General features: G+C 34.5%; 1 protein-coding gene across 2 annotated transcripts; it reads left to right on the forward strand.

The window, feature by feature from the left end:
• The first annotated feature begins 468 nt into the window (after positions 1-468).
• LOC121323346 (tyrosine-protein phosphatase non-receptor type 9-like) lies at positions 469-23,456 on the forward strand. Of its 2 annotated transcripts, XM_041264356.1 has the most exons (13): positions 469-571; positions 2,924-3,064; positions 3,725-3,814; positions 4,613-4,737; positions 8,437-8,542; positions 11,554-11,664; positions 12,035-12,690; positions 17,355-17,448; positions 18,057-18,126; positions 19,962-20,040; positions 20,140-20,290; positions 21,345-21,552; positions 22,129-23,456. In XM_041264356.1, the coding sequence occupies exons 1-13, from the start codon at positions 539-541 to the stop codon at positions 22,350-22,352; spliced, it is 2,088 nt and encodes a 695-aa protein (XP_041120290.1). In that variant the 5' UTR covers positions 469-538; the 3' UTR covers positions 22,353-23,456. The 2 variants fall into 2 exon arrangements, with proteins under 2 accessions (XP_041120290.1, XP_041120300.1); XM_041264366.1 differs by lacking the exon at positions 11,554-11,664.
• The last annotated feature ends 816 nt before the right edge of the window (positions 23,457-24,272 follow it).

A 24,272-nucleotide genomic window follows, 5' to 3' on the forward strand; every position in this document is an offset into this window, starting at 1 on the left:
ACCATACAATGTGTGTGTGTGTGTGTGTGTGTGTGTAATTTGCAAATGGACCCTTAACCTAACAATGCGAACTGCCCGTTCGAATTATGTTGATATTGCTGTGATGTCAGTTGAAAAGAACTGGATCTTTAAAAGTTCATATAAATATCTCAGAACTACATCAGGGGGTATAGCATAACTAAGACCCCGTCTAATCACGACAACTCTGACACCTAAATTATAAGTTAAGACTGTATTTCAAAAGGTTGACATGAAAAATCACGTTTAAAAAAAAAAAAAAAAAAAAAAAAAAAAGTTGCTTTCTTTACATATTTACGCTAACTCAGTTATAACATTTGTAATAGTATATTGAAAAAATCGAACCTAACTTGAACTAATTTAATCTCTTAGAGATACACCAATGGCAATATATGTTTTTTATTATCTACTTTTATAGGGTGGAGCAATATTTCCCTGAGCAAAGTGGCTCGGCTGGGCGGTTTGATAGCGAGGCTGTGGGCGGGGCTGCACCGGTACTGCTGTTGACTGAGGCTGCAAGATGGCGGAGAGTCTGACAGCCCAGGAGGAGCTGGTGAGAGAGCTGAAACAACAAATATTTACATTTTAGATTTTAATGTTTTTATTTCTGTGTTAGTCTATTTCCGGAAGGTAAATTACAGTTTACTCTTGTTAAAATCTCTTGTTAGGCACTTTTAATTACATAAAGCTGGAGCATGTCTCATGTGATAGAAAAGTGGGTGGGAGGGGTGAGGAGGAGGGGAACAGGCCCTATGACTGTTTATTACGTTGAGTTTTTTTTTTTGTTTGTTTTTTTTTGTTTTGTTTTGTTTAACCGTAACTAGTTAATAAGCAGTATTTAAACGTCCATACAAAATGTGAATGCGAAAATTATGTATAATTTCCAAAAGCAATCGTGATTTTGTTATAAACGTGGATAATGTAGTCAGTTGCATAAATTAGGCGTAGAATTTCCTGGCCCGGATTTTCCAGAAAGCCTTAAGATTTTTATGATAACTTTAACCACACTCGAGTCGTGGGGAGGAAAAAACAGCAACCCTTTTATCATTTTATTGAAAGTTCTAAAAGCGAGCAAAAGACGTTCTAGTAAATCTGACCTATGTGCAGAACTGTATATTTTACAAAACTTAGCTATAAGTTTCTACTTGCGTTCACAGTGAAGCATCGGTTGTTTTATGTCCTTGGTTTTCTTCTTTTTCATGTTGTGCTGTAACACCGCATTAACAGTCTTATTTTTTCATTGTGGCTGGCAGTACTACATATATTGCTGTAAATAATTAACTGCGACTGCATGTTTTAACCCTGTAATGCCCATTTATGTATCGCATATGATGCAGTTCTTGGCAACCCCGCTATTATTCTTTTTAATCCAGCCATAATTCTTCATATGTAGTACATTGTGTTATATTGGTAGGGAAATTAGCGTTTTGTCGAAGAAACGGAATCTAGTTACATAAAGTAGCTCTTCTCATTTAAAAATGCGTAGGCATTACAGGGTTATTATCCCTTTATTACTCTGGTGCACACTGAGTTGAAATCCGGCACAAAGAAAGCTTGTTGAAAGTTAAACATTTCTAGATGCACCTATTTATGAACAGTGGGAGACAGAAATTAAATTCCAAACTTAAATATTCTTCTAAAATTTCGTATTTTCTTTCTGTAGGATTACATGTAATGCAGTACATTTTGGGGGCTTTAATTTTGACCAAAATTGGATTAGATTTTACCACAGAAATGCAGTCCTTAAATATTTAGTTATCAGATCAATTTTACCTGTGAAAACTGTCGACTATGCTACCGTTAATGGAAAGGGGAAAGTACATTATGACGTGACTCCCTTTTCTGAGAAATGAGGCTGTAGTATATTTCTGTAAGTGAGTGGTTTACTGCAAATTTATCTAACAGTACTTTCTGGAAATAATTTTGTATTTGTGTGGACCTGAGCCAACTAAAGTTACAAAAAGAGGCTCTTCACGTATTTCTAGTGTGGTTGCTTGGAATTACTGTATCTCCTTGCACGCATTTGGCCCAACCTTTCCCCTATATAGGCTAGTTTTGTGATGTATTCTGTTTTAATTAGTTTCTATGCAAAATATTTAGTCATTTGAAAAGCATGGAGGATTATTTATGCAAGAATGCAGCAGAACAATCTTATTGTGTATATAGTAGTCTGAAACAAAAACTGGTCAAAGGAGAGGTGGAGGACAGAACAGATAGACTGACATTTCATCCTTCTGAATCTGGGATACAAATCAATCCTTAAGCAGCTATACACTACATTTTGCATGCTTCTTGCTGGCTGAATAAATGTAGAATCTAGTGATTTAGAATGGCCACACTGGCCTTTTAAGAAATTGCCCAAAATATTAAATCTGTAGAAGGTAGACCAACATTAATTTGTGACTGACCACAAAATGGCATTTAACCTACATGGTAATTACTGAGGAGCTATGATAATATTTTCAGTGTCACATCATATGACTCATACTGGGAATAAAATGCTCACTGTTTACAACAAATTTGTAAGATTAAGAAGTGTTATTTGTAAGATAATAAATGTACCAGTTTTACCTACCAAATTGTGGTCACATGGGTTTACAACAGATGTAACTGAAGCAGTTTCTCTCCTTTTGCATGTCATTGCAGAACTTTCAGTGGCTGTTTTACATAAAAAGTGTATTGTATAATGCAAAGAATGCCAATAAAAAATAGGTTTATGCAACATGTGTTTATTATTGACAGAATTTAGCTGTGGTCTCTAACTTCTTTCAGAAACAATTGTAGAATTTTAGACTTGGATTTGGATTGGAAACAAACTTTGTTTTTTATATTTCTAATAGTTGCTTGAACCTCCTATAATATTTATTTATTTATTATTGTTTTTTGTTTTTTTTTTTTTTTACAGACAGTTGAAGAGTTTTTCACAGAACTGAAAAATAGAGAGCAACCCAATGTTGTCTTGGTGTCCCAGAACACTGCTGTGAAATTTTTGATGGCAAGAAAGTTTGATGTATCTCGAGCTATTGATTTATTCCAGGCATATAAAGTAAGTACTTCTCCTTCTCATACATTTCAGTAATGGGGTGTCATGCAGTGCTTGCAACTGTAAGAGCAGGGATTATCCATAATTTGGAAATTCTGCACATTTCTAGATATGCTTGTGCCAGTTGCCTTTGTCATTTTTGCAGTACATTTGTATGGGTGTAACAGTGAAATATAAAATTAATGTAACTGTTAAAAAAAAAAAAAAAAAAAAAAAGAAATAATGAAATGTATGCCAGTGTTGTTCAGCAAATCAGGGCAGAGAGAAATGTAGAAGACCTAACCTGTGAACTTTATATATAATTTGTTAATTGATAATCTGTTGGGGGTTATTTTTTGTGTAATTTGTTTTGATTGAAAAATCTTATTGCATAATGTGTAAGTCGACTTTTATAAAACAAAAATATGCAACAGTCAACATCAGCTAAAGGTTTCAAATGTATATCTCGGTCAAATATACAATTTAACCCCAATATAAACTATAGTAATTTAAATGTACGATGTCAGTTAATTGACATTGCCCAAATGTAATTTTGTTTTGGAAGCATGAGTAACATTTTACATACAACCTGACAAATTGTATTTTGTTAGATGTAGGGATAGGTTTCTAACATGAATATTGCAGTTACAATAAAAAACATGTTGCAATTGTTTTCATGTTCAGAATACAAGATTAAAAGAAGGCATTTACAATATCAGTCCTGATGAAGAGCCTCTACGTTCAGAACTGCTGAGTGGTAAATTTACTGTTTTAGTAAGTATGCCTTTGTGAGTAGTACTTGATCCAAGTATTTTTTCTCCTGTTTGTTTTTTACAATTGAATATTAAATTGTAGCATACATTACATTTTAAAGTAAGACTAAGACATTGTATGTGATGCCTTATCTGTTCTTGGAAGTACATGTGTACCTGCTTTGTTTTAGAAACATGCAAACAAACATATATCCAGTGACCAAAACAATAAGACTACAATAAAACAGGTAGAAAAGTGCTTCTGGAATCAGGTCAGCATTGTATTTGTAACACACAGAACAACAGACTTCCATGCACCATATTGAGCAAACCAAATTGGCAAACTGCTTGGAATGCTAAATACAGAAACACAAATGGTTCACAAAAATAAACTACAAACAAAAGTACATCAACATTGGTGCCAAGAAGAAAAAAAAATCCTCCTGTCTTGCTGGAAAGGAAACCAGCAAAATAAGACTGCCAACAAGCCTGGTAAACAGGAATACCTTACTCCATTTTGAGTGCTTTGCTAGTAAGTGCCAAATAGTTTAATTAACCTTATGTTAATTATAAAGACTGCTTTGGAGTAAAGTATATTTATCACAAACTCATTTCATAAAACAGTTGTTTCCATGGGTTGAAGTATTACAAAAGTGATTTTCTTTTTGTGTGCTCACAATATATTCACTTGGTATTTTATTGTCAGTTGATACAGAAAATAATTTTGAGATTAGTTGTTCTTGTGACTTATTTTTTATTTTATTTTTTACGTGAACATTAAGCTGTTTTTTTTGTTTGTTTGTTTTTTCCCTCCTGTCAGCCTGGAAGAGATGCTAAAGGAGCAGCTCTAGCCTTGTTTACTGCCAGGTTACACAGACCTGATGTTACTACACATAAAGCAGTACTTCAGGCTATAATCTATCAGTTGGACAGAGTAATTGAAAGGTATCTTCTAATATTTTTTGATTAAAATAACCATTGGAATAATTGTGGGGGTTGGGGGATGTTGTGTTCAGAAATGTGTGTTTTTCAGTGATGGCTTTTCTTTTAAAAGTCTGAATGTTCTTGGATTTGGATAAATGCACAGCTCTCTTTAAAGGGAGTCTCTCATCTGGGATTTTTAAGATCAGTTGTGTTTGTAGCATGAAGCTTGGGTGAAGGATGCTTTGGAGCCCTGGTGTCACAAGTTAAGTCCTTGTACAGTACTTCTCTTTAGAGTATCCCTTCAGCAGTAATTTTTTTCTCCATCTTTAAAATCATTGAATATATCCATACTCGTACATCTATTCTCCAGTTCAAAGTAAACAAACTCAAAGAAATGTTACAGTAGAATTAATTTTCATTATTTTCAGTTAAAGGTTTGTTCATTTGTGTTTAATTATTTAGTAGATCTTTTTCCATGATGCAAAAACATTTTTTCCCTGTAGCTGTCTGGAATGAGAGCCTGTAACTGTCTCAAATTCTAAGTTTACTGTAAATGACAGTAATTATGATTGTTTAAAAGTAACTTTGCATATGGTATAAGTCACTAGGTGTTTGTAAAATTACTTTCATTCAAAGATGCAATAGACTTATTAATTTATCAAAATGTAAACGTTCGATGATATAAACAAAATCTACTTTTTAAAACAAAACTCTGTAGTTGTGTGCTTCAAAAGCAATATGAATTAAACTTACTCATTTCCTCTTTGTGGAAGTGACCAACTACCCTGCGCATTCTGTGGTATTTGAAGGTAGCCAAAACGCCAGTTCTCTCTTTATATGTAAGAAATAAAGAAAATTGTGTCTTTTACACGTGTTGCGCTTTCTTACCAGTTTTATTTAAATTTTATAGTCTGGCAGTGACCTTCTGAATACAGTGCAACTTGTTTTCAGCAGCAAAATCATGAATGACATCACAACCACATTAATAGATTTGAATAGAAATAAATGTGTAGTTGCCATGACATCCAAAGCTTATAAGTACCTCCACTGTTTGTTTTCAAACACACTTTCCCTGGACAAAGGTATGTAAACATACCGAAACGTTAGGAAGTTAGCTCTGTGTGACGCGAGATATTGTATGTGTGTGTGTATATATATATATATATAATATATATATATATATATATATATATATATATATATATATATATATATATAAAAAGGTAGATAATTATTACTTTATCAAAATTCTGACTGAAAAAAAAAAACAGGATCAAATAGCTAGCTATAACGTTACCATGATCCAAGTAACGTCTTTCTTGTTTTATCAGTACAAATAATATACAAATTATTCTTCAGGTGCATTTCTTCTAAATTGTACAGCATTTGTGAAAAGGCAGGGTGCGAGCAATCATATTTATGAACAAACCAGTTAGTATAACACGTTGCATGAATCTTTTAAATGTAGCGGTACCATGCTGGAATTAGCTTTAATTTTCAAAACAGCTTGGTTGTGGTTATAACCTTATAGGTTATAAGGTCATGCAGGTTTTAACAATATTGTGGCACACATTACGCTGTTTTATTTATTTATTTATTTATTTATTTATTTATTTATTTTTAATCACTGTCTTTTCTAGGTGTGTGATTTTAGTTACTGAAATCTGAGTCAACAACTGAAGACGTAATAGGATAATTTCGTACCACTTAATTTACACTGATGAAACCTGGTTAACCGTGCCGATTGCTTATCAAATGCTTAGATAAGATATGCTTGCATTCTTGTAGAACTTAAGGATACAACTAAATACATTGCAACAAGGAATTCCATTAGTTCCATTACTTAGTTGAGCACAAGGTGATTTCAACAAATACTTTATGATTTAAATATAGGCTGATGTGATAGTTTGGGTTATTCAGTCTTATTTAAAACAGTAGGTAGGTGTTTATCCTCACTACTGCCTTAAGTTTAACTTCTAGCCCAGATATTTTATATATTTTAGTTGTGACTTTTTATTATGTGGAATGTAATGAACGAGAAGCAAAACGGCAATTTTTTTCACCTTCATTTTACAACGCCATTTCCACGTTTTGTTTTATTTGAAGTGTTTAAAGTTTAAATTTCAGTTTTTGTTTGTTTGTTCAGATACAAAAAAGCACAAATAAACCAGTTTTTTTTATTAGTTTATGAAAACTTGTCTGGCCACTGTTTGCAATGGCAAAGAATGAAAAAATAAATAATAAAATGCGTTGTCTTTATGTACTGTTTATTTCGGGAATAAACAAAACAACGTTTAACTTGAACATGCATCCTTTGTTTTGTAGTTAATTCACCGGGGTAAAGTAAGTCCTACACAACTTATTCTTCTGGGATATTTCTCTGTTTTAACGTGTTACCTATTGTAAGGTCTTGCTGTAAAATAAAGGCACACAGGGTGATCCTGGTTTCATACCCTGATCTTTTCTTTTTGGGGGGGGGGGATTCTTTCTCTGCACTACTCTAATACATAAACACATTGCCATGAGATTTAATTTCTCATATAAGCATTTAATTGATGTCATTATAAACATATTTGACAATCTTCATGTTTTAATACTTTCACAAATTGATGGATTGTGCATGTCCAGTAAATGACTGATATCGTGTCTGTTCAAATCTAATGAAAGTTTTTTTTTTTTTAAATGTAGCATTTAAATTTTTCAAAAAAAGTAACTGGTAAATAACAAACTAGGTTAACAACACTAAAATCGAAAAAAAGAAAAATATTACATTTTTTTGCTAGCAAGTTTGTCTTGAAATGCTTCTAAACAGTAAACGTAACGTTTTTTTTTTTGTTTTGTTTTATTTTTTAAACATCCCAAGAAGTACTGTACACACTTCACCACAAAGTTGACTCAGAAATATTTTGAAATTACCCAACATGTTTTTTTTCTAATCTGGTAATACCCTAGCGACTGGTATTTTGTTGCTGTAACTTTATTAGATTGTTGAATTTAAATATCAGGTTCATGCATTAACAACGCAGCATCATTTATTTGCTAATTTACAAAAAATGTAAACAGTACCTTAAGTTTAAAAGATTAGTTTGTGCATTTCCAGAGGCTGTCTTGGGAGCCATTTCTGGATTTCTAATTCAGTTTTCAGAAACTTGCGCGGCTCTCTAGAAATAAACGCGGAGTGTCTTTCTAGTAACAGAACATAGGAAAAATAAATAAATAACAACTATTTGTCAGAAGGGCAAAGTATAACGGCAAAACTTCTTGTCCCAGGTGTTGGACGATACATATCGCACGCCCCTGCATACGCTGTCATTGGGTACATCTGCATTCAAATGCGAAATATAATTTAACTTGAAATTCTTTCCATGTACTAAATTTAATGAAACTTTTCTGTTGAGTTGTTACATTTTAAAGTGGCTGGCAATTGGTATGACAACTAATTTTACTTTAGCATTGCTCTTGAATAAATTGCAAAAAGTAGACCAATGCTCAGCTTTCTAAAGAGGGGTACGCTATATACTACTTTTGGTTTCTGAAAACTTTCTCTCTGGTTTTATGGATGGTCAGAAGTTATATATGTAAAGTCTACTTTGAAAATAAATAATCATTACAGTTAAAGCCATATAGTCATGTCCTTTTTGTGCAGGTGAAAGATACAGGTGGATCCAAAACCGTGTAAGTATGTATATGTTATAACAAGGTTATATTCTTCTCTTTCAGTGTAGAGACACAGCGAGATGGCCTAATTTTCATCTATGATATGACCAGTTCAACTTATGGAAACTTTGATTATGAACTCTGTGTGAAAATCTTGAATCTTCTAAAGGTATAATTGTTTTCTTTTAATGTCAGTTTTTTACAGCTTATGACTTACTAAAAATACCTATTTGTTACTTATTTAAACTACAGTACATATACACTGGCGGTCAAAATTTCACCGAAATACAACTAGAAAGAAAGAATCATCATAAACCATTGATTTGTATGAAAATGCACTGACCTTCTCAATAGAGAATTCAACAGAAGATATGTTTTGCTGGCATTTTGCTGCAAACTTTTTTCATCAAAATATTCCCCCTTGCTAGCGACCACAGCTGCACATACTCTAGGCCAGCGGTTCTCAAACTTCGCTGCACTGCTCCCCCCTTCTAGCAATAAAAATGACTCCACTAACCTGTGTTATTGCATATTAGTTAGTATTGATAAGTAAAACATGCATTGCAAAGCATATCATCAAAATTAATATATAGCCAATTTTTATTTTGAATTCACAACACAAAATGGCAACATTTTTTTTTTTACAGCCAACAGTTTAAAAAAAAAAAAAAAAAAAAAAAAAAAAAAAAGGGATAGCTTCTTGGTCCAGCTTTCGGTTTAGTCGGTGAGAGAATGGAAAGACCTATCGCATCCTTGGAATGATGTATTAAGAATATTTATCCGATCAAAAATATCTCCCAGGTAAGGTAGAAAAGCAAGCTATTTGGCATCTACAATCTTTTCGGGTTTTTGCTTTTTACTTCTGATCGGGTCATTGTTGTCTGCACTTTTTCAGCTGCAGTGCCACTCGATTCCCCTTTATTACACCTGTTTACAACACCTTTCTTAAACAGAAGTGCATTCTTCTAATTGGCTGATATGCAGTTGGTTGCTAGGTAACTAGTTCAGAACGTTCAGACAAAGGCAGGTAGAGTGAAGGAGTCATTGGGAGTGAAATATGGAGTAAAATATGCCAATAATAGTAAATTAATGTCCCTATTTCTTAAACTTGCGACCCACAGTTTGAGAACCGCTGACCTAGGCATTCTGTCACACAACTTTAACAGTGTATTGTCGTCTTTTTTTTTTTTTTTTTTTTCCCCATTCAGCCCTGTCATCTCCCAGAGCATGTTTATGTTGGTTGCACTTTTCTTTTTCACTGTGCTGTCAAGCTAAAGAACATTTCAGTGGGGTTGCGGTCAGGCAACTGTGGAAGCCAGTGCATCAATTTCAAAATCTGTTGTTTCTGATTTTAAGTAATTGAGGTTTAGTCTGGCTGTGTTTTTAGGGTTATTGTCATGTTGACAAACAAACCCTTCATCCGCCTTGTGACGGATACACGGTCATCATATTTTGTCTTCTTCCTTGGAGCCATGATAACTCGCTTACTGTACACTCCTACATTCTTTCTGCCAAGCCATTTAAAAGAAACCAGATTTTCACTTGACTATCTTGTCTCAATTAGTTCAGGTTCTGAAAGCTGTCTGTAGCTTTCTGACAGAGGGAATGTACACACTGTTACAAGGGGTAGTAGTTTTATGGGAGAAACTGAGGTAAAATGCCAGTAAAATGCATCCTTGTGTTAGCAGCCTTACATGGGCTTCCTATGTGGTTTAGGATTGATTTTTAAGGTCCTACCTTTAACTTATGAAACTTTAAGTGGCCTTGCTTCCCTATCTCTAAAAGATTTGCTGACCCCATATGTATCAAATCGCACTCTTAGATCACAGAACAAAGTTTTACTTACTATTCCATAGCTACAGAGAAAGAACGCAGGTGGCAGAGCGTTCAGCTTTAGAGCACCACAGTTGAATGATCTGCCATGATTTGTAAGAGATTTGCTGCTTTTTAAAGTAAGATTAAAGACACATTTTTATAATTTGCTACTTATGTATTTGTTTTTATAAAAATTATCACTGTTTTGAAGTAATTAAAATGACTTGTTTTACTATTTTACTGTATGTAATTTAAGGGGTATTTGTATTGTATTTTAGTTGTTTTGTATGTTTGTTTTTGTTATGTTTATCTATAAATCGCTTCGAGGCACAATATAAGCAATAAAGATTGATTGATATTTCCATCTGAAATGGATAATCATCATTTGCAGAAGCCAGTGGTTTGTATAGCTTTCCTTTCTTTGTAGAATTTCAGTAATATTTACAGGTGTCCCTAGAATTCAGTAAATCTTATGTTGTACCTCTCACATTCTCCTATGAAAGATGCACACATTATGTTAAACGTGTATTTTATTTTTAAACGGTAAAACTGGTGAATGTCTTGTGCACTTAATGCTGCATCGTCCACAGTGAAGTTGCTTCTGAGAGAGTTTGAGTCCTACAGTTTGTTTCAGTAAAAGAACACAACCCAAGCTCCCAGAAGCTAGAGGCAGTGACATGTCTGAGTACCAGTCACTGCTTTTCTATGGCCATTGTGTTTTCAGGCAACCTTACTTTACGAGAAGTGTAGTATTGAAGTATCTGTAGGGAGCGTTCAATAAATTAACTTCACTGACAGCTTCACATAAATGACCAATAAACCAGTCAAATTCACCTTTACCATAATGTGTGCATTTTTCATAGAGGAAAACCTGAGACCTTCAGAGTGCTGTCAATAAATATTAGGTAAGATTTCTTTGAATAATTCTCAGCACTTGCACTTTAAATGATTTTAATGCTTTCTAAATGTGTATTTCATTGTTCAGTTCTATGATTACCAAATCTATTGTATGAGGCAGCTGGTAATTAGTTAATTTGATTGTATTTATAAGAGAAAGCTGTTTTTAAAATTAACTTTATTTACATAATTCTGCACATCAGCAATCTATGCAAATTTGCTGATATGACCTGCTAATACAAGTTTTTATCACATAACTTAATATTACCTGTGCAGTGGTGTCCAAATGTACTGACACTTGTTTTAAATCCACTTTTAGCAGATATTTTCCCCTGCTCTAATTTTTGTAATCATCTGATAAAGAGGGGTGTTAATACTTATTGCCACCATACATGGTTTATTGTATGTATATTCTGTAGCTATGTATGTTCTACAAGTTATTGACTTATTTTTATCTTTTATCATCAGGGTGCATTTCCTGCTAGGCTGAAGTGCGTATTCATTGTTTCATCTCCTTTGTGGTTTCGAGCTCCATTTGCTGTTCTCAGGCTTTTTGTGAGGGAGAAGCTAAGAGAGAGGGTATATTCTTTTAAAACAACAACAGATTACTGAAACAGTGCATGATCTACACTATTAAGCTTTAATGTTAGGTTTATTTGTTTTATTTTTTTTTTAAAGAAGATGTTACTTTCTGCATCAGTTTTCTGTTCTTGATTTTTCCCAGCATGGTGCAAAGCGTACCGTATGTACTTATGATGCTTCCTGTTTCCAGTTTATTTTATCACTTGTGTCAAAAACAATGTTTTCATTATAGGTATAGTTAACCCAATATTATGATGATATGTAACATCCGATTTGTGGTGTTTAATAGACCTAGCGAGTACTAGCTATTTTAAAGGGTTGAAAAAAGGAATAGTGGGTTTAATATATATATGTGTTACTTTTTAAGGTCTGCACTGTGAAAGCTCATGAGCTGGCAAACCACATACCAATGGAATCGTTGCCAGAGCATCTTGGAGGTTCATCTAAATACAACCATGTAGCTTGGATCCAATCTTGTGTAAATTCCACCGAAGGCCAGCAGAATGGAGATTGTATGGACAATCTTTTTCACTCTTACACCGTAGACCAGAATCCTGCTAGTGATGGACTGAACTCGAATTGTACTCCGCAGACTGTGACTGACAACACCAAGCACCAACATAATCATTATCATGAAAACTGGACTAGCAACTTGCATGCTGATCCAAGTTCTCTGGGTAATTTGCAGAACTGGAACAGTTCTGTGGTGACTGCGAACTATGACGGTGCTGACATAGATTCTAGTGTCAATACAAACGGTCGCAAGCCTCCCCCACAGTCAGAAACCCCACCAGACACGCCTTTACACAAGCATGCCTCTGAAGAATTAGCTGTCCCCCCCCTGCCGCAGAAATCCCGGCCGTTGCCTTTGGTGATGGAGATGTCCATTCATTTGCCAGAGGATGGGGGGATGCATATTCAGGAGCTTGTGCAGCATATAAAAAGGAAGAAGAAGAAAGGTATATATCAAGAGTATGAGGATATCAGGAAAGAACCTCCATCTGGAACATTTGACTACTCCAAGTAAGCTGCTTTTTTCACCATATATTCAACATTTAAAATTATTGCCATTTGATTCATAAAATGATAGTGCTTTATTGTTTAGTTGTTTTAGAAACAAGCTTATAAAAAAAAAATGCTGAAGCTACTACAAATTAAAAATTGCATCCTTTGGACTAAATAAATAGCTAATCCCTTTGTGAAGCACAAAGATATTTTTTCCTTCCTTTACAGTTTTGTTATCTCCATGTTTGGTCATTGAATAGCTGATTGCTTTAAGCCTAGACTGTTCCTTAGCAATAAGTTGCAAATGATTGTACACTAGCCTTAAGTAGCATCAATCATGGGTACATCAAGGACATTAAGTCACGATTTTACCCAGAATGTATTAAATTAGCATAGCTGGGAATTTGATCCAGTGGACTCGTGTTGTTGATGCTGGTTACCGATAGCATCAGGCTTAAGCGACCACCTATAGAGTTGAAGTAAAATCTCTTAAACCCAATTGAGCGAGATTTGTTTTAGAAGAACGAAAACATGGAAAAGAAAAAAAATAACTGTTGGTTTCACAAATTTCTTCAAAAAGACAACATCAGCTTATTGCAAGACTTGCAGAATAAAGTTACAGAAATGCCCAAGTAGATTAGCATCTACTGAGAAATATGTTGCAGTCGTACTGGTATAGTGGATCCCCACTAATAATAACAAAAATATAATAACATTCTTCTGCACAATATCAGTAGTCACGCAAGACCAAATTGGAACATGGACAGGAACATTTAACTGTACCCTCCAGTATTGTAATATTAATTGGATCATTTGCATTTGGAAGGAGAATTTCTCTTTGTTAGAGAACTACATGGAAACCCAAATTACCCAAAAGGTACTACCAAAATAGCATGAGAAAAAGGTCACTTATTTGTATTTTTCCATGGAAACCCCAGCAGCTGCATGCTGTGTATTGGCCACTGTACTTTCTTAATATACTTTCTTGATACAAAATTAAAGATATCCACAGTATAGTAATCCATAGGCATCTACTTAATCACAGGGAGCTGAGCTAGTTTCATCACAGTTATAAGATTCGGATATATGTTAAACTGGCACAGTAATCCAGACAATTCATAGTAGATGCAGGAGACAATTCTCAAATGCCAGCATCTTATGCAATTCTAAATAGGCCAATGCCAATTCAACTGGTGGTCCCCACCTGACTTATACAAAATGTTCTGCACCTTACATGGTAAAGTGGAGATACCTTTTGGATTTTGTTGATTTGACACAGAATTACTTAGAAGTTCCAGTTGCATTTGTTTTGATCAATATAGTCATACAAAAGGATTATTGTAAAATTGTGTAACTTTTGATTTTTTTTCTAAAGACCTTGAAATAAAAAAAAAATATTGACTATCTTAGAACTATTTGGAATACACATTACTGTTCTTCATCTGAACTATTTATTTATTTAACCCAGCTTGTTATGCTACGTTCCCGTTAGCCGCTCGCCACGTCGCCACAAGCGAAACGTTTTCCCTTGTGGCGTAACTATTTTTCCTGGTTTGCCATAGTGGTGAAGGCTTTGAAAAATGTACTTGTGTAACACTGCCAGCACATTCAATGTGTTCTGGTAGAGAAATTAATACAGACTGTTTGTTTAGTTTGATTCCATTTTGCCCAATGAAAGCTCTTTAGCGTGATCACGTAACATGTGCATGCCGCAAACGTTGTGTTTGGTGGGAGGACAGAGGCTCTAATAGAAAAAAAAAAAAAAAAAAAACACATGGCATCCAAAATGTTTTAAAACAAATTGTGCAGACCAATTGCCAGAATCATGTTCCAAAAGATGCAGCCCAAGGAATGCCAGCCACCCATGTACACACAACTAAAATATGACCGTGATACTAGTCACAGGGAAGTGAAGCAGTCGCAGACATAACCTGTGGTCCCGAAAGAACATTTTTGCAGACGACAGTCCAGAAACACGCAGCTTCAAGATTACAACTAAGTCGTCCCCCATCCCCGCCCCGTCCCCCCATTGTTTGCTATCTCTTTAAAATGTGTTGGAATATATTTTGGAAATAGTAAGAGAGTGGATTCGAAGGACTTATTTCTTATTTCTTAAATGAACACATTTCTTATTTTAAAAAGGATTTGTCTTGCTATGATTTATTGAGTTTTAATGTCAGAATCGGTGTAATATTGCTGTCAGCAGTCACAGGTGAAAGAACACGGTAAAACACGGTATACATTACACGCACCAAACTAACGAACATACTATCACAAGCAACCCATTGAATAGTATTGAGAGCTGAAACAAGTATTTTAAGCAAACCAATTTCTCACATAAAGGAATAATCAACAATGTTTCACAGGATTATTATTATTTTTTGGCCGTCATGCAAACTGTAAACGCAGCATAGTGGCCTGAATACAGCGTAATCTTTCCAGGTAACAACGTCATGACCCATTACGCTCAACAGTGCTAGCTAGAAGCGCTGTTGTGTGGAGTAGCACTCTACCCTGCTGTCCACCCACAATTACCATTAAAAAGTATCCAGACACTTCGGGTCAATTACAATGAACTAAAAGGAGCGTACTAACTGGGGATGATCCCGTGGTTAGTACTGAGGACAGAACTAAACTAGTACGCAAGTTAATACCAGTTGCAATAAACTAAGCAGCTCAGGATCATCCCCAGCTGCACGTTAAAAATGGTCTCAATTGCAACAAACCCAAAGTAACTGCTGTTGCCCTGTAGAGCAGGGGTGCCCGTGACGTTGATCCCAAACTCGTTTCTAGTAGACCAAAGAATGTCAAAACGTATTCGGTTAAAACTTATTTTACCAATTCATAGCATTGGCATATTATAACCTCTTCAAGAGATTCCGGTCTCTTGTGGTTACTGTTCAATAATCGCACAAGGTGGCGCTGCTTAACTTTTACATTTATTAACTGGTGTTGCATGTACAATAGCTACTGCTGCTATTTTCTCACAGTTTCTCTTTTTTTAAATTACACATATATAGTTACAGTAATCTGGCTGCGCAGTGCAGTGTCGGCCTAATGAGGAAGCGCTGCTGGCAAACCTGTGTGGAAGTTATTTGAAGGGTAAATTGCCACCTGGCAATAACACAATTCTGAAGCAGCATATACTTGGCTAACATTCCCAATTCTATGTTTGGCGCATTATTTACTATTTGTTTCAATTTCTAGTCACTTCGTAGTTCAATTCTCCACAGTCAGGCCAACACGCACCGCACCCTTCGACTTGTTGCACAACTATTACAGAGCCATAAGATACAAACAGGTTGGCAGACATACAGTTTGACCAATCCACCTGTTATAATATCTTTCACCATTACCCTGTTGCTATTTCACAAACTTTTGCTTACTGGTTGATAGGATACATGTGAGATTATTACTTCCAGAGTGAGTGAGTTTGAGGAAGATTTATTTTTTCACCACACTAAATTCAAAATGCGTGAGTCTGATCTACCATTCCAGCGTAATTCAAAGTATTTCATAACTTGTTTTTAAAAGATAGGTCCTATATAAACCTCATCTGTCGGTTGGTTAGAGGTTTTACTGTATGTAATTATTTGACAATTCATTGATGGTAGATCGCTTTAAGATGAGAATAGGAAAAGTAGATCCTCTACACCTAAAGTCTGGGCACCCCTGCTCTAGAGAGGATACTAAAACACATTACTTAGTCAGTCCAGCGATTTTCTGTAGACTAAAGATTTGTGGTATCGTAATAACTGGAACAAATAAGAAAAATCTGAAAAAAATGTATTGCCAACTTTTATGAAACTGAACTATGCATAACCAAAAATGATATTCAATTATTTGAAATCTTCTGGTAGAGAAACACGTCTCAATGTCTGCAACAAAACCAGTTTCATCTTTATTACACTTAATGTAGACCTATTTTATAAAAAAAATAATAATTCCAGTATGACTCTCTTCAGCTTCTTCCAGAGATGTTTTTTTTTTTTTTTGGTAAGTTGCTACTGTACCTGCTAGGCAGCAAAAATTGTGTGCTGCAGAATTGCTGTGGAATTCTTTCGGCAATCCTCCAGTTTCAATAAAATCTGTTACACTCTATGAAATAGTTTTTGCTCCATTGTATAATTTTACACACCACTGCTCACCACGATTTTCTTTGTATGGATGTACTGAGAAATGAAGCTTTTATAGGCTATACCTAAAATATGTAACTGGCATTTCTGAATCGATACACAACTTTACTAGTCTACAAACGCCTTTGGTCCTATAAACGAATGCATTTTGTTTTGTGTGTGAATTGAATGATGAGAACTAATAAGTTTTGTCTATCTAACGCAGCTTTATTAATTTTGGTGGTGTTTCAGGAAAATTAGATTCTTAGTTTAAGAATTTGGTTTAAGAAAATGGGAAAGTATTGTTATGCAGCCTTTGTATTTACTTTTGTGTGTAAATACATTTCGTACATAATTTTCTTTAAGTTCAAAACATTTAATAATAATAATAATAATAATAATAATAATAATAATAATAATAATAAAAATAATAATAATAATAATAATAAAGAAGTTTAGGTTTCTTAAAAAAAAAATCAACTCGGTGGGGGTTAACAAGGTTGCTTCTGATGGTAATATTAATGCACCTGTTTTTGTTTTTTTTGTTTCTTTTCCTGTTTTTTCCAGGAAGCCTTGCAATCAGATCAAAAATCGGTACAGCGATGTTCTCTGTTTGGACCAGTCCAGAGTAAAACTAAATGTTGTGGATGATGATGATGAGGTACATAAAGATTATTCACAAAATGTTGTATTTACTTTTTATGTCTGGAACATATGTTCATGTATTGTATGATTTTATGGGTCTATGGGTTTGGAAGTTACCTAAATGTTGAAAAATGCAATGCAGAACACCAGTTGTGTTTATAGTTTTGCACAGGTTTAGTCATGGTACAAGAAACAAAATATTTTCCAAAGCTGTCGTACACCACTAGATGGTGCCCAAGATTAATGAACTTTTTTTTATTTGCTATGATTAATAATTAGCCCTTCATAAAATAATACAGACCAAGCTACATATTTTAGGTTGATTTTTTTTTTTTTTTTTTTTTTTTTTTTTTTTAAATTCTGTTTTTTAAATGCGCTGTTAACTTGGAAATCAAAGGCAACACAAACTTGCACAGTACTATCAAGATTAGACAGGTTTATTGGTGGCATGTTTTTTAATACATTTGCGTAGTTATTATTTATTTTAATACATACTTAAAGTCCATTACTTTTGCTAGACGGGTATTGTCTTGCGTCATTTTCTCTGTAGTCAAGTTCACTACCGTGAAACATCATTTTAACATTGCATCTCTTATAGTAACCCAATGTTTTGTGTTCCCCAAGACTTCTGACTATATCAATGCAAGTTTTATGGATGGATATAAAAGAAAGAATGCATACGTAGCTGCGCAGGGTAAGACTGGAGTATTTATTTTTTTTAGTATTTTGGGCTTTTATTTTTCTTGTTAGTTTTGTTACAGTGTTACAATGGGATAATTCAAAATGATGGTGGGTGAAGCATTCACAAATGCTTGCCATTTTCAGATTCTGGCAAATACATTTATAGTTCAGCAATGGCATTTTACAGAAGTTTGCTGGGGGAACTTTTGTCAGCCACTTAATGTTTTGACAACAGCTTGCTTAAAAGTGGTAATTTAACAGATGTTCAATGTTAATACATCAGCATATTTAGAATGTAGAGCAAAGGAACCTATGGCTGTTTCTTTGCACAGTTAGCAGCACTTTATTGGGTCGCCTCGGGAGATGTAAAAGTATCCTGAAATAAGCAGCTCTTCCGATTTAAACGAGGCATTTGAGAAGACCTTAGTCTCACTTATATTCATAATTTACAACATGCAAAAAGTTTTTTTTTTTTTTTTTTACTGTTAAATGCATCATTTGAACAAGTCAGTTGCTTTTTTTTTTTTTTTATTCCTGAACAAAATTTGTCACGTATTACTTACTCTGTGGCCTCGCCTGTTGAATGAGGTACTCTATAGCAAAAGAACTATAAAAATAAATAAAAAAAGATTCTTGAAGAAACAATCATGTAAAAATGTAATTTATAATGGGCAGATAATTGGCACATTTTTCCCAAACATTTGAATTCCTTGTTGTTTCTAATTGGAGCCATAAAACATTAAGTGGCGCATCCAGTAAAGGTGCTCCGCGCGGATGTGCCCTATAGCCTGCAGATCGCAAGTTCGAATCCAGGCTATGTTACTGCCGACCATGACCGGGAATTCCTAGGGGGTGACGCACAATTGGCCTAGCGCCACCCGGGGGAGGGAGGGCTAGGTCGGCCATTGTGACCTCGGCTCACCGCACACCAGCGACCCCTGTGGTCTGGCCGGTTGCCTGCGGGCTTGCCAATTAACAAAGTGATGCCCCAGTTAAGCAACATAAATAGCATTGGCAAGGCCTGTCTCCCAGAGTTGTGTTCAGTTTAAGCAGATATCAGCGACGGTCAAGCTGTACCTACAGAACAGTATCCTAATCCTAAACACTGGACAATGACCACACCAGCCCCGTGCACACACATACAGAAACTTGAAAGGATATATCCATGCTTAGTGAAAGCAGGTGGGGATCTGAACCCCAAATGGTAACTCACTTTTTAATAGTTAGTTAAACATAGGTCATCATAGTACCTCATTTCTTTTCATTTTCATTAGCTTCACATAATACAACAATATCAATCCGACATCGTTCACAGAATCACCAAACGCAAACAAGCTAGCTCTGTTGAGTTCCTAACTAAAAATTTAAAAAGCTGCGCTTTTGTTTTTTGTTCAGACTCCAGATGGGTAACTTCTGTTCTTGGCATTTGTTTAAGTGTTTTGTCCAACAGATGCCAGAGCACTATGACTATACCCTGCGTTTTTAAAACTGGGTGCAATATAAGCATTAAACCCGTAGAGGTACGGGCAGCACTTAGGTCTACCACAAGTGTCCTGATTGCGTAGTGCTGACGCTATCATTTCAGTATCCACAGATTTGGTTGTTTTGAATTTCAAAAAAACATAAAATAGTTGAAATGCACCAGCTTATCTGTCTGAAAGTCTTGCTGCTACATTTCAATTGAATGTGAGGTTGTGAGCAGTCAATTGTAATAACCAGTAAACAGCTTTGAATGATTAATGGTTCGTTTTTGTTTTTATTGTCTTTTTAAACTTTTTCTGCTGAGTTAGTATAGAGGTGTAATACTTGGATATCTTGTACTTTCCTAACTCTGATTAATTTATTTAGGTCCTTTGCCAAAAACATTTGGGGACTTCTGGCGTATGGTATGGGAACAAAAGGTTTTAATTATTGTAATGACAACAAGGTAATTATTTCATAACAATCCAGTTAATTGTTTCTATTGAGTATAATCCAACATTAAATGAAATCATACATTTACAAAATGCACTGTGATTGTTTTCAGAGTTGTGGAAAGGGGTAGAATAAAATGTGGACAATACTGGCCACTTGAGGTTGGGCAAGCTGAAGAATATGGGCAGTTTTTAATTAGAAATATTCATATAGAGATGTTTCAAGACTTCAAGCTTTCCCATTTAGAAGTTTACAACAAGGAGGTAAGATATATCTGAGACATGCATATTTGAACGTTCATTGTCATTTTACTATAATTAATCACATATTAAGCATTTTATTCATATTAATGCACCAGATTAATTAAACAAATATGTGGTGATGCATATACAGTAATCCACCACATATACACCCATCACATACCCACCTTAACTGTTTATCCACTGTGATCAATCTCTTCAGCAATGTTAGTTTATTATTCAACAGAGAAGATTAGTTGAGATTCTACCAAAGTTTTCATGCACTGTGTTGTATGTGCTCTGTGCACTGCCATTGCTGGTAATGTCACGTGAGCTGTTCAGTGTTGATGTGTAAATCTATTCACCTGCAGGGCATATCAACTTCAACCTCTGTCTCAATCTCATGCCTGTCACTTAGCAGCAAATGCACGCATCCACACAGCAGACGGCTACTCTGTCACAAGCATTAGTACCCAGTATAACAAGGGATTTAGGAGAGCTCCCTAATAAAAGCTGAATCTCAAAACAATCGTGTGAAATATATAAATTGTTACGGCTGTGTATAGTGGTATTGAAAACAGGATTAATTTTTCTGCCTTTTTACAAAACCACCCTTTATTCTGGTCCCACTGAGGTAGAATATGCGACGGATTACTGTATACAATTAAAGGTAGAATCATGGTATATGGTCATAATTTGGTACAGATTTTTATTTTAAATGCTGAAACATTTAATTTGAATAGCAGAGAGTATTTATTTAATGACTTTCATGTTTACAGGTTGTCTTAAATGGCTTTAATTTGAACCACAAGTGTATTTATACTGCTAAAAACATGTATCCATAAGTACAAGATAGTTGTGGTAGCTTATTGGGAATGTATTCCTTTACAATTTCCCCAGATGTATTTCAGCAGTATAATGTTTTTTTGTTTTGTTTTTTTTGTGTCACCCTTGAAGGAATTGATATATTTACAAATACTACATATTGTGCCATACTAAAATGTTTCATTATATATCTGTGTTACCCACAGCCAAAGGAACAGTCTTTCACAGATGTCTCTGTTCTATTTTTCTTCAGACCGGAGAGAGCAGAGATGTTGCACACTATCTCTATATGATTTGGCCTGATTTTGGTGTACCAAAATCAGCCTCTGCCATGTTAGATTTCAGATCCCAGGTAAAACAGCATCAGGAAGCGGCACTTCAGGCTTTCGGGTCTGAATGGACTGGTCCCCCTGGAGGTCCACCTATTGTTGTTCATTGCAGTGCAGGAATTGGAAGAACAGGTACAACAACAAATGTTACTTCTGTCTTTTATGTTTGGGATTTGAAGAGAATCATATAGTTACAGTACATGTTGTTGAACAAATAGTGTGTGTGTGTATATATATATATGTATATATATATATATATATATATATATATATATATAAATATATAACGATATATATATATATATATATATATATTATATAATATATATATATATATATATATATATATATGATATAAGGTATTACTATATATATTAAATTATCATAAGTAGTATCCTCTACATAAAATCAAGTGAAAAATTTCACCGGCATGTATTTTAATAATATTCTGTAAGTAGCCATTTCTAGTTCACTTTTTAAAAGTGAAAACTACAAAATCACAGATTCACAGGTGATAGTTTAGCACATGGCACCCCTAGTGGTAATTTTTAGCTTTCAGAAATTGAAAAAGGATATTTTTGCAGAGTAGTTGATAAACATCTTAAATAACTATTAAAGTAACACTTGCAAACAAGGATAATAAACTGTCAAGAAATTACATCTGAAAATGTAGGTGGTTTAAAGTTTCCTTTTCCCCTCCCTTGTTAGGTACCTTTTGCACTCTTGACATCTGTCTGTCCAGACTGGAGGATATTGGTACAGTTGATGTCAACCAGACAGTGAAGAGAATGAGAACTCAACGTGCATTCAGTATTCAGACCTGGGACCAGTATTACTTTTGTTACATGGCTGTCTTAGAGTATGCACAAAGGAGAGGATTACTTGCTCAAGTGGAATGGTCCGATTCAGACTTGGAGACGGACAGCGAGTAAGACAGGATTTTTGGGGGAGGGATCTCCTGTTGCTGTACTTGTGGATTCTGTTACATGCAAGGTATATACTTGTCATCTCTACAGTTTATAAAGCTTTTGAGAAAGCACTGAAAAATTGTCTTATGAATTATAGCATCAGTGAGTTCAAGAACTTGTAGACTGGAATGGCAAACTTGAAACCAACTTTATTTTTTGTTTTGTTTTTTATTTGTCCTTGAAGTGTACACACACACACAAAAAAAAAAAAAAAAAAAAACTTGAACATGGATTTTAAGCATTTTAAGCATTCTTTGTTAAATGGGAAGCTTATAAATTATGGCCTCTACATTATAATGGTGTCAGTGTAGTTTTGTCTGCAGGTCTGTCGTTCATTATTTGAGTTATGTTTTTGTACTTTTCTCAATGTTATCAGTGATTGTTACGTAAACTAGCCCAAAAGCCAAAGGTAGTACATAGATTGCTCATATGTCATCTTGAACATTGGCAGCAGTCCTGTATATTTATGTAAAATACATTTATATTGTGCATAGAAGTTTTGACAAGCATTTAATGATTACCATGACATTAGCAAGCATATACCGGATACGCTTAGTACAACTAATAACATTGTGGTGTTGATCAGGTCTTAGTGCAAACTGTACATTTCTAGAAAACATGCAAAAATTGGCCTTGACTTTTTTTTTTTGTCTTTCAAACTGCCATGTTTTAATCTATATACAGTGTTTTTTTAGTAGCTTTTTTTTTGTATTATTCAACCTGACACTACAGAGTGCAGTGTTTTGTTTAGTGGTCAACACTGCCTTACATATATGTGCCTTCAATTTATCTGTAGCACAATGTGTCCAATACATACTAGCAACTGACATATACTTGCATACCAGGATTGAATATTTTTGTAATCTCAGGGGTAAATTTATTGTTGCTAGTTTTTAAATTTAATTTTTCTCTTGGTTCAGCTCATGTTAATTGTCATTTGCAGAATATAATTTTTAAATTTTTTGGTCATTTTTCAATTTTATATACTGTATTTTATTCTGTTATTTATGTGGCTTTGTAAATGTTGACAGTATTAATAAATGATTGTTGGTACGATACTAAAAAAAAGAACAGCATTTTGCTTCTACAACAAGCAAACTCAACATGGAATTGCTGATCAAACAAGATTCAGAAAAGTACATACATTCTCTTACATCAAGCACAGTGGATTTCAGAACTGAGACATTTATATTTTCCAATACCATAATACTTAATTAGTAAGGGGATGTAGATGGTTAGTGTGGGTATTTTTACAAGGCAAATAACTGTAATATTTCATATTATATTTTATCATTCCCACCTGGGGATGAAATCCCCTGTGAAAATATAAGTACGTATGTAATTCGCACTTCAAACATTTCTCCATATGTCTGGAGAACCACTTATGTAATTACCGTGAAACTTGCTATTTAACATTATGTAGCACGTTTATCTGATTCTTGGAGGATCCTAAATAAAAACCTTGTGGATTTTTAAAAAGCTTAAGTTGGGTATGGGCTCTACAATTGCTGTGGTATACCTAGATGAGATATGTAAATGTTTTTACACATGGTTACCTGTGAATTTTGAATAATTTGTTATAAACAATGTTTATATACAAACCAGCGTTCCCACTAAGGTGTTTTGACTGACAAGGGGTAAATTATCAGTGAGAAACCTTCAGCCATTAACCCTTTTAATATATTATTTTTGTTGCATTTATAGAATTTTGAAACAATATTCCAACACAAATATGTTAACAATGTACTTTAAATTTAAACAAGACATTTACTGTGTCTCTGCCTTTGATTCTGAATCATCCTATGATTTAGAGATAGATAGATCATCTACAGTGGCTCTCAAAAGTATTCACCCCCCTTGGACTTGGACAAAAAAAGTCCATAA

This window comes from Polyodon spathula, chromosome 1, assembly GCF_017654505.1.
Source record: "Polyodon spathula isolate WHYD16114869_AA chromosome 1, ASM1765450v1, whole genome shotgun sequence".
Lineage (NCBI taxonomy): Eukaryota > Metazoa > Chordata > Actinopteri > Acipenseriformes > Polyodontidae > Polyodon > Polyodon spathula.

Excerpts from the sequence above, each read along its gene's own strand:
- LOC121323346 (XM_041264356.1), top strand. The coding sequence starts at position 539 with ATGGCGGAGAGTCTGACAGCCCAGGAGGAGCTG. Across the intron at positions 18,127-19,961 it reads TGCATACGTAGCTGCGCAGG|GTCCTTTGCCAAAAACATTT; the intron begins GTAAGACTGGAG and ends TAATTTATTTAG. Across the intron at positions 20,041-20,139 it reads ATTATTGTAATGACAACAAG|AGTTGTGGAAAGGGGTAGAA; the intron begins GTAATTATTTCA and ends GATTGTTTTCAG.